Source organism: Beta vulgaris, chromosome 6 (genome assembly GCF_026745355.1).
Source record: "Beta vulgaris subsp. vulgaris cultivar EL10 chromosome 6, EL10.2, whole genome shotgun sequence".
Lineage (NCBI taxonomy): Eukaryota > Viridiplantae > Streptophyta > Magnoliopsida > Caryophyllales > Amaranthaceae > Beta > Beta vulgaris.
The window spans coordinates 15,536,905-15,554,450 of record NC_079207.1 but is presented as its reverse complement, the minus strand read 5'-3'; the positions used below and the strand labels follow the sequence as shown (position 1 = coordinate 15,554,450).

The window sequence follows — 17,546 nt, the reverse complement described above, 5'->3', positions numbered from 1 at the left end:
TTGTCATTAGATTTAGACTTAATTTAGTCTCTTTGTTAATATGTCACTTAACTTCTGAACTAGACGAAATCTTACCTAATAATATATAAGATACGGTAGAAATTACGTATTTGATCCACTTAATGTCTAAATAAGTTAATAGTAGTCATAAATTTAGGAAGTAATAAATTAAATTTGCAAAATAAAAGGGTATATAGGTTATAAAAAGAATTTGATAAATATTCATATATTAGATAATAGGCATGATTTCAGGAACTATATATCAACATAAAAATGGAATTTTGATGGGTCTAAGGTTAGCAATGAAAATGCTTTCCTTGGCTTTGTCATTCGAAACAGTGTGGGTAAGGTGCTTCTTGCTGCTAGTAAAGCTCTGGACTCTCACGTGTCTATAATTCAGGCCGAGACTTGGGCCCTTAGGGAAGGGGCTAAGGCTGCCCTCTTCCTGGATATTTCTCATCTCATCATTGAAGGAGATAATCTAGGAGTTATTAATTCTATTAAAAATTCTTGACAAATTTTGTGGGAAATTTCTAACATTGTTTCATGCTGCTGTGTCTTGTTTTCTTGAGTGCAGGTTCATTCATTGTTTTCGTGAACCTAATCGTGCAGTGGACTTTATGGCTAGGAAGGCGCACAACTATCCTTCCCTTTTGTGTGGTCCCTCCTTATTGTATTGATTTCTCTCTTGTCACCCATAAGGATGTTTTAGGCTAGCTCCCGGAATAGGGGTCAAGTCTAAGTTTGTTTTCCGTATAAAAAAAAACTAAATAATGTGTGATAATAGGTGTGTTAATAGACGTGGTTATTCCCTAATATTATATAATCAAATATATGGTGCAAATCAAAAATAAACATATTAGTCTATGGTTAGCTTGCATCTAAGGATCTAAATGCACGATTCTTGACCCAACATTTTAAAAGACAGCTAAGGTTAGCTTTTATAATCAGAGTACTAGACTTTCATACAAGGAGTCATACAAATTTTCTTTAAGGAACTTTTTGTATTATATTGGACTAACTTTTGGACCCGTGCATGTTGTACGTGATATTTGTATTATATATATTTATGAACTTATGATAATATTCTTAAATCATAGTGTTAAAATTCATAGATAATTAATGTAATATCAAAGACATGAAAGTAAGACACGTGTCATAAGGTACACCTTGGAGTATATAAAACTATGTACTACCAACTCATTTAATTTAAGTGGCCCCACTCAGAAAAAATAAAAAATATATTGAGATTGTTTCTTAGGTTTAATTATATAGCTCTACTTACTCTTAAGGTGTACCATATATGTTATTCGTAGAGGTAATGACATTAATTTAGCTTATGTACTAAATATAAGTAAAGTAAAGTATACATAAGTTCAAATAACATGAGATAAGATAAGTTTAAAAAATATAATATAAGTTCATATATATAAGATATGACAAGTTCAATAATAAGTTAAGTTTAGGTAAGATATATAAGATAAGTTATGTCGATCAAAATTTATTAGTATTACTAACTTCCTTGCAAATCGACTAATGATTAGCTATAATTTTCTAATTATGTCGGTCAAAATTCAGTACTATAACTTACTTACTTGCAAATTAACTAAAATCCATCAACAAATTACAAAATCAACATATTAAATCCATAGTGAAAGAAAAAAGGGTACATGTAAATTGCAGATTGCAGTGTAGCAGACACTCAGTGGTGGTTGGTGGATGTTGGTCAGGTGTAGTGCATCATTAGTGCAAGATAGGAAAAGAGAAAGGATGAGAAGACAAAAATCATAATTGTACAACCGTTCTAATTATTCTCCAAACAAGACCATAACATTTAAATCACGAGCTATTTGTTTCAAACTTTAAATAGAGTTATTCTGATGTAGCTCTCAAAGTCTAAAAGCACTGATTGTCAATGACATTGATGGTAATATGTAAAAAATGTTTCATATTGCCAATCTAAAAGTATTGAACAAAATTTTCACATATTAAATCAAATTTATGAAATTCATAGTTGTACAATATAAGGGTCATAAGCCAATTTTAATTACTTTTAATACAAGATCATAAAATATAAATCACAAGTTATAAATTTTGAAATGTAATAGAGTTATTCTCATATGGAATTGTTAAAGTCTAAAAGCATTAACTGTAGTCATTGATATTCTTGGTAATATGTAAAAAGTATTTCTTCCTTCTCTAAAATTTCCATTCACTTTCATTATTTCAAGTTCCAGAGTTTAAAAATTTTCGTATAAATTTATATTAATACTCCATCTGTGTTGATACTGTTGTATAAGATATGTCAGAATCCATTTGATTTGTTAGGTATATTATTATAAAAAATTGATGAACAAATGTGAGCATTTAAGACTCTGAACATGCAAAGCTAATAACATTAAAGATCAGAGTGCGTCAATAAGTAAATAATTATGAATTCAACCATTGATTTGCGGGTGTATGGCTAAGTGTCAGTGGAGGCGTGGATTGTGATTTTATCAGAGACTCTAAGGGAAGCAGTAGATAAAGGAAAGATTATTTCAATCAGCCCATTTTTAAAAAATAGTGGGTCACGTGATCCGCCATGACATTAACTGTATCAACCACTAAACACACTGGTCATAAGTCGGTTTAAAAATAATCTCAATACATGATTATAAAATTTTAAAATCACAAGTTAATATTCATTACTATGATTTTAGAAGAAACTTGTTAAAATCATCAATTTGTAAAACAAAAAACTCCCCTGTGCAGTTCACTGGTGATTTAAGACTTGATATTGCCTGTCCTTCCCAAATGAACCACACAAGATATTGTCTTCTCATCAATCAACAATTCTTACTTATGGGATTATTTGTTGTGTGCAAAGATTAAGGCAAAGTATGTGTGTAAGAACATGTTTGGGTAACTCGATGTGGATGAAATTAGTGGATTCTGAACATTGGAGACGGAAAAGTTGGTGAACCAAATTACGATGAAGCCGATGTAGAAATTCCTCATGAATCATTAATATAGGCAAGAGGTGACCCTATTTCTGAAATAGTCGAGAGTACATATCCTTCCCCTATAGGATCAGACATGGGAAGCAAAATATTTTAAGTAGCGAGCTATTTTTGCTCCAACTAATTAAATTTCCGACATGGTTAATGAACATGTTTTGTCTCGTTTGCCAGGTGAAGATAGAAGTTATTTGAGTTCAGATGTAATTTCCGTTGAGGAAGAGAATTTTGGAGTTCATGAGATGTATTCTACTGAATTTCTAAATACGATCAAGTGCGGGGGATTGCCAAATCATAACATTAGATTGAAGGTAGGGGCAGCGGTGATGCTAGACTTTTGGGCTATGTAATGGTATCAAATTAGATGTCAAACATCGATCTTGGCAATTGCATTATTGAGGCTGTTGTTGTGTCCGACAGTAATGTGGGGAATAAAGTTTTTATTCCCGTATGACATTTACACCATCAGACGCAACAAAGTTCCCGATAAAATTTCAAAGAAGGCAATTTTCATTGGTTGTATGTTTTGCAATGACGATAAATAAAAGCCAAGGACAGGTTGTAGCCTATGTAGGATTATATCTCCCACTGCCAGTATTCAACCATGTACAATTTTATGTTGCTGTATCAAGAGTTGCAAGCAAAAAAGGTTCGAAATTTTTAATATGTGATAAAGAGCGTGAGAACTCAGATGTTACCACAAATGTAGTGTATAAGGAAGTATTTCAGAATGTGTAATAAGAATTATGAAAACTTTTAATTTATGTAATCAATTTTTTTCTTTCAATTTGTTCATATAATCACTCACAGTTATCATATCGTTTACTTTGTTGCATATTATACGATAATTTGCTTCTTTTTTGAATAATTATACATCACTTTGTTGGTTGTATCTATGTCGCATCCATACTCTTTAAACTTTTTAAAAAAATAAACGCAAATAATTAACATCCCGTGCAGTTCTGCACGAGTGTTAAACTAGTTCTTCATATAGAGGAAGTTTGTCATACAATCATTTGACCGCCTCAAGACCATAAGCCAAAAAGAAAAATATAACTACATTGAAACATCTATTTAAGATATCTGTAATAAATAAAAAGATATGGAGGAATATTATATTACTAGTCAAAAACGTTTATTAGCTGAAATCATAGAAGCATTTACAAAAGTTGTATAGTCTATCCTATATTACTTGAGAAAGTTGTGGAGGAGTAGTTGTAGTATTTTTCGGGAAGTAGAATATGTAAAAAAAAAAACCAAAAAAAAAAACTAGTAACACGTAACAACTAGAAGCATATTCTTGAACCAATATGATGATCCTAGTCAAAATCCATGAACCGAGTTCCATTCAGCTGAAGTTGACTGAGTTGAAGAGTAAAGGTTGGATTACCAAGAAAAGAATCCTTCAGATGGAATTCTACCAGAAAAGTTATTATAGGAAAGGTCAGTCAAGTCATATCCTGCATGTCAGTAGGAATCTCAACAACAAGATGGGTCCTTGATAGGTTTAGACTGCTCAATATCTTCAACTTAGATATTGCAGGTGGGATTTTACATCGATATCTCGTCATTTATGTAATTACCTTTTACATCGATGATCGATATGTTACTCAGAGTCTCAGACTGAAAAATTCATCAGGAACATCCCTGCAAGTTCATCTGGATAGATGGAGGAATGTTTCCAGTGATGGAGTTGTTCAATAGGTCTAGACTGTAGAGTTTCAAGGGAAGTTTACCCGACCGAGTTGTGATTAAGCTCAATAATATTGGCATCATCTGGTAAGTTGAATACTGTACTCCAGACGGAATCGATTGATGCTAATCTAACCCAAACCAAGCTCTTGCAGGTACCTGCTCTTGAGGAATAGAACCCAAAAAAAAAAATCCATACGGTATTGATCCTTGTAGTTTCCCTCCTTTATATAGCTGTTCTGGAACCCGACATCTAACGTGATTTATTGAGACATCAACCCAATCTCACTTTCCATTCTAACCAAGATTTGTGTAAGATAAGAGTTGAAGTTGTTTCCCCATAGCTGTAATTTACTAAGATTAAGGAGCTCAGAGATGGAATCAGGGATTTTACCTTCATATAGGTTGACAAAATCAAGTTTCTTTAACTGGGAAAAACTTTCAGGTATTATACTAGCTGGTATATGACCTGTGGTGTTGTTAAAATGCAGATAAAGAACCTTTAGTTCACTCTGATATCTTAAAATTTGAAGGGATTGTGCTTGAAAGGCCACAAGAAGTGGCATCAAGAACTCGAAGTGACTTTAAATAGCCGCATTCGTAAGAGATACCTCCCTCAGAAAGTGTTGTAGCAACCCACATACCCGAAGATTCAACAGACGACGCAAACCCCAAGGAAGTTTACCAGTAATGCTATTGAGACCTCTTAAGTTTACAAGCTCAGAGTATGTGAATAGAGTCTTAAGTTTAGGCAGCAGGCAAGTGAAGTTGTCATAAGCATCCAAAAACTCGCAATTGAGTCATTTTGTTTGTTAATTTTGAAGGGAAATGCCCACTTATGTTGTTGCCTGAAATGTTGAGCGTTAAGTTTGTCCTTCCAGCGGGAGAGTGCCTGTCAGATTGGTTAAAGCTAACACCAGAGTCTGAAGCTGACTGAACTGTCCTTTATCGGGTGGAATTATTCCAGATAGAGGAGTTTGAGTAATATCTAAAGAGATTACTCGAGAGCTCGTCACATGATACTCCTGACAGCAACCAATACGATATTGGAGATAAATATTGTTTCCAATCTTCAAGGCCTGAGCCCTGAGATCCTACAAAAGATGCCTTTAGTTTTACTAGGGGATCGAGTTCAGAGTAGCCATAGCAGCAAGTGAAAGAACGGAGTAAAAGTATCGGTAAATTTTGCAGCAAGGAACTATAATTAACCATCAAGTTTACATAATATCACCTACTAGTTCCAAAAGCATATGCCGCTTACAAAAATGGGGGATTCAACAACTCTAAGAACCATAGTGTATCCTTAGAGATTGCGCCCAAACTATAAGGTAGCAAGTTTAATCCACAAAAACTTACGACCACAACACGAGGTAAAGGGACATCAAAAAATACTATCCTTCCTTCCGCCTACGTGACATTAACTTTTTTTCATTCACACTAAGTGCGGCTAAACCACAAACAATCATCCCGGCAGTTCCTGACAAGTGTTCTTCTGCTGTCACTGGTTCTGGTTCTGGTTCTGTGTTCTGTTGTTCTGAAGAAGCAGCGAGAGGCCTGCAAGTCAAACAAGCACGTGTTCATTTCTTTTCTTTTTTTAAACTTTTTATTTCTCTCTTAATTTTAGCTGTAATTTTAACCTTTTTTTTGTAAAATAACGATTCATTCTCCTTCCATTTTCAAATAAATGTAACAATTTGACTCTATACACTATTGATATATGAAGTATGACCAAGATTTATATACGAATACTTAAATACAAATTTCATTATGTAAAATATTTGGATTTGCCTCTATCTAATACATATACTCAATTCATATCAACTTATTATAAACTTTAGTAACAGATGATTGAGGATGTTGAAGGTAAAAGTTGTGTGTTGATGAGTGTGAAAGTCAATATTTTGAATTTACAAAAAATGGAGACAGTAATGAAATATCAATATAATGAAGGTGTCTTTAATTCATGATTCAAATCATATAAAGTTCGATTTTGTTATTGTCAAAACTCAACTTCTCATTTGTGCATTATGATCATTGTCAATTTGCTTGGTTTAATTAGGACCCTCCAATTTTGAAATCCTAGATCCGCCCCTAATGTTCATGACAACAAAACACAACCATCCCAACCAAAATGCTTTTAAATTGCTCAAGGAATATATATGTAGCTACTTACTTGACTCCCTCATCTTTAACAATCTTCTCGCTGTGTTTCTTTGCCTTTTTAGCTTGTCTAGTAGTACAAACACCAGGTTCTTCTGAGCGACCATGGCGTGTAGATCTTATCAACAAAAATGCAGAAGGAAAAAGCACAACTTCAGTGAAGATTGTTACAAAAGGAAGAAAAAGATAAGAGATACACAATACACCCATAAGCTACAGAATGGACAGTATTAGTTATTGCACTATCATGGATGATAGAATTCATCAACATTAGCCACCTTAAACTGCCATCTTCAGCAATTTGTTTCTTTGGATTCGCAACTTCCCTGGTTTCCAATGCAGGAATTTGTGAAGGGTCATTTGCAGCTCTTATCAACATAAAAAATCACATGAAAATACCACAAGACACAATATTTAATCAATGCTATTGTCATTATGAAAGAGGATTATAGATATAACACCAAACGAGTGTATCAACTATAATTCTATAAACATATATATTACTACTAGATGTAGAACGTTCTAATGCGAATGATATTGCTAGAGACGATTCACATGGTTAAAATAAAACCAAAAACATCCAAAAGAACCATATAGTAAAAGCATATTTAATTCAAGAGTCTTAACTGAATTCTAATGATTGCCAGAATGATTGACATTTATAGTTGTCCTAGCTTGAACAAAACCAGGACAAGAAAATGCTCTAGGTCTAGTTGCTTGATGATTGATATTGGTTTAAACAAACTAGTATCAATAGTAGAACTACTTTATCAGATTTTTTACTAAGATTTAAGTTGGCAATTATCTAACATATAACCGGAAATAAAAACTGAACCTTCTACCCTACATCATGGCCGATCTTTTTTTATCATCTAATAATCAAAGGTTTATATTATTCATATTGAGATGCAGAACTAATGCTCGATAGTTGATACAACTCGGGAGCATATAACTCCATATAAATGGAAGTCAAATCCTAGAAACCATAACATAAAAAACCAATGATTGCAAATATACAAAGCAATAATCACTATACCCATAAAAGAGACAAGGGAGAGGACACTAGAAAAGCAAATGGAACCAAATTATAATTTAGAAGGTAACAGTGTGGACTCATCCAACACTATGGGCAGCCAAAAAGACAAATAGAATCAAGCTCATAAGAGCTACAATGGTGTGAAAAATGGCAACTGGCTCAAATATTGACTCAAATGTTTAAACCAGGATGAAATGTTGGCTAGATAAGAACAAAACCCATTGGATGTCATGGCTGGGAAAAAAACCTTTGATTAATGATAGCAAACTACCAACAAAGGCAAGGAAAAAAACCGATAAATAATGAAAATTGAAGAACAAAACAAGATACAACTAAATGAAGGTGCTATTCAGGCATTCAGCAAATAATACAATACAATAGGGAAAAAACACACAAGGGCAGCACACCTGTTAGGATCACATTCAACAATTTCTTTCTTTGATTTTCCAGATTTCCTGACATCAACCACCAATACACAGATGTTCAAGGAGAGTCATGCCTTGTACATTAAATAAAGAAGCACGAGGAAGTACCAAAATAATGAAATATCAATCCAAAACAGGGGGGGGGGGAGAGAATTAGTAATAAGATGACAACAGATGGGAGAAAAGCTATGTGACGTTACATACCTACAGTAGGATTTAAGATAAACTGACACAGAGGAAATCATATACTTAACAAGTTTATCATTAGTTAATATATCCTATAAAAGCACCTGATAACATAATCATCTTCAGAAATATGCTGCTTCTTTTTCTTCTTCTTTTTCAGCTTTTCAACTTCTCCAGAATCAAGCAAAGGAGGAGGGCTAAGAGAGCTACACAATGTTGACCTTGTCAATAACAGGTACGAGGATACCACATAAATATTTAAACGTTAGACCGTAAAAGTGATCCACTTTTGATATCATCACCCTGAAATCACTTGGAAGAATATCATAGTAGATGAAATGCCAAAAGGAAATAAACAAACATGACTTAGAAAAGCTTTTTGGAGAGTAACATCTTTAGAGCTTCAACCTTAAAGAGCCTTGTTGCCGCATCAAGGAATAAAAATAAATAAATAAATTCAATTTGGCGTGAAATGTATTCATTCTATATGCGCTATTCATGTCCGTAAATTCAAAATTGTACTTACGAGTTTAGACAGCTATACAGATCACGCAAGCATACTCCAAAAACAAATCAGGTGTTGGAGTTGAAAAGGTGTTATCATTTATAGCTAAGAAATGCGAGGTGGTATAGAAACATGTTTATGAGCCCTCACCCTTCATCATGTTCTCCATCCATTTGCTCGTCACTTGGTGGAGCGTGCCTTTTCTTTCTTTTCCAACTCTTTTCCTTATCGCTATAAACACAAAGTAGAGGTAAAGGAAGAAAATGAATCAAGTGCACCATCATAACTCATAAGCAACACTAATTATCATGCAAAATCCAGTATTATTAAAGTCAAGTTAGCATATCAAGAAAGAGATAAAGCAAACAAGCTTGCGCCACAAGACAAAATGCTCGAGCTTCGCAAATATACTGATTATACAAAAGATGTTTACCAAGATACTTTGACAAGATGTTCGAGGAGAGTTATGCGTTATAGATTCAATAAAGAAGCATGAGGAGTTACCAAAATATCACACATCCCTACAGAAGGATTTAAGATAAACTGACACAAAGGAACTTACATAATTAAAAAGTTTATTACTACCTCCGTTTAACATTATTTGCAACGATTAGAGATTTTCTACTCACACTTTATGTCAAATCGTTGCAAATAACATGAATTGGAGGTAGTATTAGTTAATACTATCCCCATAGAAGCACCTGATATCATCATCTTCAGCAATATACTTTGTCTTCTTTTTCAGCTTTTCAAGTTCTCCAGAATCAAGCGGAGGAGGAGGGCTAAGAGAGCTACGCATGAAGAGACCATATAAAATTTTTAAACATTAGACTGTAGAAATGAACCCGCATTTGATTTTCCATCACCCTGGAATCACTTGGAAGAATATCATAGAAAATTAAATGTTTATGAGCCCTCACCCTTCACCATTATCTCCATCCATTTGCTCGTCACTTGGAGAGTGCCTTTTCTTTCTTTTCGACCTTTTTTCCTTGTCTCTATAAACACAAATTAGAGGTAAAGGAAGAAACTAAATCAAGTGCACCATCATAAGCAACACTAACTATTAACTACAGAAAAATTCCATATTATGAAAGTCAAGTAAGCATATCACACAAAAGATAAGCAAACAAGCTTGAGCCACAAGACAAAATGCTTGAGCTTAGCGGATATATTATACTTCCTCCGTAACAAAATAGATGTTACAATTTGAATGTTGCACTATTCACCTACTACGTTTGACCATGCATGTTTTAGTTTTAGATAAAATCAACGGTTACTATATGATATGTTGTTGGATGCGTCTCAATGCATACTTTCATAATATTAACCTCTTATAATTTTTACTCATGCACAATTAAAGTTACTAATGGTCAAATCTGGATCGACAAGCGTAAAAGTCAAAGTGTAACATCTATTTTGTTATGGAAGAAGTACATAAGATGTTTCCCAAGATACTTTGACCACCTTTTTATAGTTAAAGCTTAGATGAAGTTCACTTTTATTTATCATAAAGGTGGATTTTAATGACAGTGCCAAAGGGCTACAAATCAATAAGCTATTGTTGCAACCATAGTTTGTCTAGCTACATAACTTTAAAAAGTCGTAAACTTTTCGAAAAAATATTTATATATAAAGGCACATCAAGAAAATCAATATGAAAATTACAAGCACAAACAGTCAATTATCATGCAAAAGCAGACTTTCACCAAATAATCCTTCCTGCATACTCGCATTGACTAGTTTTAAGGATAAATGTGCTGGTTAGTTGGGGACTTAGTACTGATACACCTTGCAGCTTTTTGCAGAAAATATAAAATTAGAATCAGAGTTGCTTCATAATCTAATCTACATGCAAAGTAGAGATGCAGAATCACTACTAGCAATTTGAATTCATCAACCATACACCTCAACATTCAATGTGTAAAATAAAATTATGTTACTAAAAAAGATCTTTGGATAAGGAAAGTGATAATATTTGTTATCCAAACTTCTTGAAATTCAATTAGATCTCTAATTTAGAAGTTGATTACTGCTACTATAAATGTATTGCCGCTTGAAATTGGAATACATAACATTAGGCAAGCAAGAAAGACAATACCTCATTGTTCCACTTTTGTCTTGTTTGCTGCTCGTCACTTGAGTAGCATCCTGCTCCACTCTTTCTTCTATTGGCTCATGTTCACTGCTAGTCACTTGAATGGTGTCCTGCTCCACTCTCTCTTCTACTGTCTCTTCTACCTGAATATCAATTTTCTCCACTACAGGATCAGTATGTGTCACCTCCTCCAGCGTTACTGTTTTCTGACATGGATCCCGCATATGTAGGACATCATTATCAAGCTTTCTCTTGACCCAGATTGTGCTGAAAAGAAAGGTGAAGGAAGAAAGAGAAAGAAGAAGTGAACAAACCCAACAACTAGAAAAACAGAAATAAGTTTCATGAAAAAAAGAAAAACAGAAATAAGAACAACTTGAAATCATCTAAGATAATGACTTAAGTTGCTGATGGGGCTACAATAAAACTACACAACAATTGACAACATATGCCGATGAAGATAACTGAGCATAAGAAAAGAAAGTTCCAAGTCTCAAAGCAGTTCTTCACACGAACAAAGGTTAATCAAGTTTATTATTCAATCTGTTACCTATCGCCAAATTTTTGTTTGAATAGATTTTATACAAGTGCTATTGATATTGCTATGTTATAGACATTGTCGGTAGGTCCATAACTTCTTTTCTAAATTTAGGCTAACTAAACTAAGGATGGGAGTTTCCAATTCTTAAGAGTAAAAATCGCTATGAATTCCTAAATCTCCTCTACCTTTGAATACATTCATACATAAAATAGCTAATTGAATTTAATCTTCAAGCAATATCAGAAGAAAAAAAGCACGCTCATTTTAATTAATCCGCTTTCTCTACTACATTTTTGTATAATTGTGGTTGCATTCAGTTATAACTGAAAACATGTACTTTATGCCTCAGTCCAATGGATAATTTTCATCTAAACTTCAAGGAGCCAAAGGTTGGTTATCCCTTACAGTTTGTCCTACATTCATTCTACACATCAGTAATACATTACAAGTTTGATAATAACATTAATACCTTCCACAACTATCCTCATATATTCTATCTAGATGCTTAGCATGGCAGAGGTGTCGACATAAACAATTTTGACATGTTAGCAAATACTGTTCAAAGACTCCCAAAGGGAAAGAGTTATCGGAAAACAAAAACTTAAAGGAAACAAAAAAGAAGAGGGAAAGTTTGTTAGAAAACTCAACATTTCTATTAGACAACTAAAAAGTAAAAACGACAGGTCTTGGACTTTACTTGACCTAAACATATGAAAATGTAGATACTCACCCTTGTTCGTTTTCATGCTGATCACCTTCCATCATTTGAGGATCATTACATCGAGAAGCTTGTTCTGCTCTGTTTATCTCAGCCACCCATTTTTCAACCTTGTCCAATGTACCTTCATTATCAAGATTTTCAGCCTCATCTGAAGGTGATCATGTTAGTAGAGATATAACAAATGGAAACTATGTTAGTAAATAGTAATAACATGTAATATTGACTACGTATCAAGTTTGTATGGTTGACTTTTTGTGTAATATTGAGTCCATAAATAAGAAAATGAAGCTGCACATCTTTTTTTTTAAACGTTATATGGTTATTATCTAACTGCTAACAAGACCTTTTCCCCTTAAGCTCATATCAACTATACATACCAATCTCTCATTTGTACAAATCTATTCTTATTATATTATTTTATTTGCTAATATAGTACATCACAATGATTTATTTTGACGAGGAATACTATTATAAACTTTAAAACAGCAATAACTTATCCCAAAAGTCACAAAAGTAAGTCGAGCGGGTGATAATTTACCATGCAGATTACTCAAACTCAGTATCTTGTAGGTGAGAGGAGGACATCTGCGGAACAAGGGAACTTCACTTCCACTCACTTTACATGACTGACCTTTTTTCCAATGATCATTTTCAGGAAAGATTTTTGATGACGACTGCTGTATTTTCTTAGCAATTCCTCCTTTATTGGCAATGCTGCAACATCAAAATTAAGAGTAAGCAAATCAATCTTATTGTTTCACTTTAATGAGAAAACTACAACACCGTAAAGAAGGCAAATGCAACTACTAAAGATAATAAAAGGCTAATCAGATATAAACTAAAATAATGGAGGAGAAATGAACATACGTCTCTAAAGTAACGGAAGGATCGTCATAGAGAAAACCAATTATATGGAGTTCTCTAGGGCCATCAGCCGCAAAGACAATGTCCCCTGGTCCTCCAAGCTTGACATCTGGAAGACTAATCATCTCCTTCGAATTAAGCCGAAGACAACATAGAAATACTTCAGGACTGTCACCAATTTTACAAGACAAGAAAGTTCTGTCTTCTTTCATGTCATCAACACATAAGTGTCCTAGAGTAACCTGCAAGAATCCAGACATTCTTTCCATAAGAGAACAATTTATCTTTACAAAACATACATAAGTATGGCAAAAGAAAGGATAAAAGTGAGCAGAGGAAAGTTAAATCCACCAATTTCTAACTTCTAATCCTATGCAGTATAGAAATCCACATCATTTATAGTTCATACATAAACATGTCAAATAATGATAATATAGTAGTAGTAATATGTGCAACCAAAAAGAGAGTTATATCTATAAATCCCTAAAAATACTACTATACAGTATTGAATAAATTCTCTAAAGCAAAAGTAAAAGGTAGACCTGAGAAACGTGAAGGCGTTTGCTGGGATCATTGTGAAAATTGACAGTAACTGGCTGTTGCTGCGACACTTTCACCCCTTCATCAAATTAAATACCCAAAAATTACAATTTAATTTGTAATTTTTTTTACTTTGGAAGTAAATATGAAAGCAAAAGCATGCAATGTAGAAGTAGTAATATAGCTAAATCATTCTAATAATCACATAACAACTACAACAATGGAGTAGAAACTTAATTAAACACATGCAATAGGCAAAATGAAGCTATTAGGTCGTGGGGGAATGATGTAAAGGCAGAAACTTGATACAAAAATAATAATAATGAAAATTAATAATCTTTCCAGAAAAGAAAAAACAAATTACCCCAGAAAGTGGAAGATGAAGATATAGTGGGGTTGATTCCTTCATGAGTACTAGTGTTCTTGTTATGCATTATAATATTCTCATCTTCAAGTATTTCTGAAATTAACATTGTTGTGACTTGTGAGAAAAGAAGATGAACAGAAGAAAATGGTGAAGTTTTAAAATTTTGGTTGGCCTTAATTACGGAAACTCGGTTTATACAAAAGCAAAGAGAGATGAAATTGGGCTCGACTTTCAGAGCACCGGAGTGGGCGAGTGGTATTAAAGTTCCTACTGCCTCAACTTCTCTCTCATGATTTGAGTTAACGAGTCTCTCTCTTTTTTTTTTTCTTTCCTTGTTTTTTTTTTTTTTTTTTGAGTGAGACTGAGGCTATGTTCAGTTCACCTTATTTTTGCTTATTTCAGATCTAATCAGATCAGATCAGATCAGATCAGAAAAAATAAGTTCAGATCAGATCAGCTCAGATCATGCTTATATTTAAAATCATTATATCTTTCATTACATATTAGTAAAAATTATAATAATTGAATATTAATAAAGTACTCATTGAGACGAATCAAACAAGACCCCACATGACTATATTTTTTCTTATATATTGAGCAAAATCTAAAAGATAAGATCTTGTAATCAGAAAAAATAAGTTCAGATCAGATCAGATCAGAAAAAATAAGTTCAGATCAGATAAGTTCAGATCAGAAAATTTCAGGTGAACTAAACATAGCCTGAGTTAGGCGCGGGATAGAAACTATACAACAAAGCCCAGACTTGGTTGATGTGAGGAAAAAAAAAAAAAAAAAACTTGAATTGAACTAAACTGAAAATAAGAAGTTGGGAATAAACTCATAAAGTAAGAGTATCACTGTATCAATATGAGAAAAATGACCAACAATAGTTGGCTCAACTGGTAAGCAATTTGATGTCGCTTAAAAGAGATCTCAAGTTCAAGCCTCACCGTATGCAGAAACTCTTGTTAGGAGACTCACCACCAAAGCTAAGTATGCAACCTGGGTCGAGCTCGGATGTAGTCGGTGAACCGGGTGGGCAACCAAAAAATATATGAGAAAAATGAATTTAGGGTATGTTCTTTTCAACTTATTTTCAGTTCAGTTGCAATCAATTTAGTTCAGTTCAGCTTCAATTATCATTTCTGTTAGTTATAATTTGGTTCAGTTTAGTTGCAATCAATTCAGTTCAATTGCCTTTATGTCAAAGAGAACACGTTAGGGTGTGATTTCTGATATTTTGATAATTCGATCTGAAATTCCAAATCAGGAAAAATCTAATCTAATTCAAAAATATTGAATACCCAATTTAAAATTTTGAAGTGGATGCGATATCCAAAACTAAAAAGTAGAATTTTCAAAGGAAAAGTACATAAAATAAGTTTCGGATCATATCATTAAAAAATTTTGGATCCCTATCATGGAAACATATTTCTAATATTCAGTCTTAAAACGAATAATTTCGGATATATATTGAAAAACATCCGATTCGGATAGCCAAAATCGAAAATATTTTATCTATATTCGATCTGAAAACAAAAAAACGGATTGAATGTCCGAAAACCGGAACGGGTCCACATAATCATGGATCATATATTCATGCACACCCTTGTAAATGATATATATATATATATATAATAATATATATATATATATATAATATATATTATATATAATATATATATATTAATATTATTATATATAGAAGTGAGTTCATATGAGAATGCATACTTATATGAGAAATGAAAATGAATTTTACACGCTATAACTCTTATGAATAAGTGATGTAATTCTAACGAAAAAGTGATGTAACTCCAAAAACAAAATATTTGAAAAAAAAAATTCAAAAAAAAATAATTTTTTTTGAATTCAAAATTTTTAGAGGAATATAACTCTAATGAATAAGTGTTGTAACTCTAAACACAATCGTGTGGTTGAGATTCATTCTCATTTCTCATGTAAGGAGCATTCTCATGTGATCTTGCCCCTATATATATATATATTATATATATATATTATATATATTATATATATATATCAAAGCTAATTAATTGTATGTAGTGGAGTAAGACTGACAATATATATGGGAGAATAATAGTAAAGTTGTTAGCCTAACAAAAAGTTGACCTTCAAAAATACGATGCTAACAAATATTATTTAGCAACTACAAATAGTGTTAATATAACAATTGACTTTAAAAGTGTTTATGCAACAAACAAATGAATTGTTCATTAAATATACATAGTGTTGATGCAACCTCTTTAAAGCCATATTATTTTGGGTATAATTTAACTTCAATTAAGTTGGTTTCTTCTCACATTTTTGATTCAATTCAGTCTATATGATCAGCTAATTTCTTATCACAACTTCAGTTCAATTCATTTTAGTACAATTGATCGATATGTAAGAGCTATATACAATAGAAATAAAGCCATGAGTTTAATACAGTAAAATGAGGATATGGTTGAAATCATGACAATTGGATTGCATTTGGCAATTGGCTTACCGGGTAAAGAAATCACTACTTTAAATTTTTTTAGATTTGTGTTCATCAAGGAAGAAAGTCAAAACCCCTCCAAAATACCCTTTATAAAAGGAGAATCTACAAAAGCATACAAAAAATTCTCTAGTGATATAATACTATTTTAAATCATAGTTATAATTTAGCTAGCACAAACTTGGTTGGTTAGATAAAACTTGACTTGTGTAAGTGAAAAAGCTAAGATTCGAAAAAGTGTCTTTGTGCCATTCGATGACATCTTTAACTTAATTATATCTTGTGTGAAGAAGGTCAGCAAAGCAATACCTTGAATATTTACTACTAAAATTTTCATCATGGTTGGAGAAATGAATGTATATTTGTTGAATTTTTTCTAAGATATTATGAAATTGACAACACTCCATAAAGTTTCTTAATAATAATCTCCAACCTCCATCCCTCCCTATTTTATCTTATACAAGGATGAAGATCAATTATACCCAACTACGTGCTATTATGTCATTCATTTGTTGGAGACATAACAATAACAATAATGTTAGATTTTTTTTCTAGAAGTAAGGAAAGATATATTACACTCAAAAAATTTACAAACTAGAGCCTCGAGCTGGAAAAGGGCAGTCCTTCTTTGAAGGCATCCCCACCCAACAGCTGATCAAAACTACATATGTTAATAACAAGGTAGCCTGTCAACAACCAACTAAACAAGCTACAAAGCAAAAAGCCCAATAAGGTCATTTGTCGTTACTTTCTTTCCATGAATTTGTACAATCCTATTTCTGACTATGTATTGGATATGATCAGTAACAATTGTATTAATATCTGGTACTTCTTGTTCTCATATTGCTTCATTTCTACCTTTCCATGTATTAAAAAGTGGCAGCTACAACAGCAAAATATATTTTCCTCCTGAAA

The 17,546-nt window shown here is 32.7% G+C and overlaps 1 protein-coding gene and 1 long non-coding RNA gene across 10 annotated transcripts; one reads left to right on the top strand and one right to left on the bottom strand.

Annotated features, from left to right (window-relative positions):
* Positions 1–3,860: 3,860 nt before the first annotated feature.
* Positions 3,861–6,066, top strand: LOC125498185 (uncharacterized). The gene is made up of 2 exons (XR_007274958.2): positions 3,861–4,778; positions 4,847–6,066. It is a non-coding gene; the product is annotated as an uncharacterized LOC125498185 (long non-coding RNA).
* On the bottom strand, positions 5,856–14,451 carry LOC104895962 (peptidyl-prolyl cis-trans isomerase FKBP43). 9 transcript variants are annotated; one of them, XM_010682612.3, is made up of 14 exons: positions 14,132–14,451; positions 13,770–13,846; positions 13,231–13,469; positions 12,902–13,077; positions 12,373–12,511; positions 11,105–11,368; positions 9,924–10,001; positions 9,705–9,794; positions 9,154–9,234; positions 8,603–8,704; positions 8,295–8,342; positions 7,130–7,219; positions 6,865–6,969; positions 5,856–6,245 (listed from the first exon to the last, which is right to left on the bottom strand). In XM_010682612.3, the coding sequence occupies exons 1-14, from the start codon at positions 14,238–14,240 to the stop codon at positions 6,083–6,085; spliced, it is 1,761 nt and encodes a 586-aa protein (XP_010680914.2). In that variant the 5' UTR covers positions 14,241–14,451; the 3' UTR covers positions 5,856–6,082. The 9 variants fall into 9 exon arrangements, with proteins under 9 accessions (XP_010680914.2, XP_010680915.2, XP_010680917.2 ...); XM_010682613.3 differs by having other exon boundaries at positions 12,373–12,484; XM_010682615.3 differs by having other exon boundaries at positions 12,995–13,077.
* Between the last annotated feature and the right edge of the window lie 3,095 nt (positions 14,452–17,546).

Bases quoted from the DNA above. Each gene is read 5' to 3' on its own strand.
- LOC104895962 (XM_010682612.3), bottom strand. From the start codon at position 14,240: ATGTTAATTTCAGAAATACTTGAAGATGAGAATATTATAATGCATAAC. The intron at 12,512-12,901 runs GTAAATTATCAC...GATCACCTTCAG, and splicing joins GAGTTTGAGTAATCTGCATG to ATGAGGCTGAAAATCTTGAT. The intron at 8,343-8,602 runs GTGCTTTTATAG...GGTTGATGTCAG, and splicing joins GAAGATGATTATGTTATCAG to GAAATCTGGAAAATCAAAGA.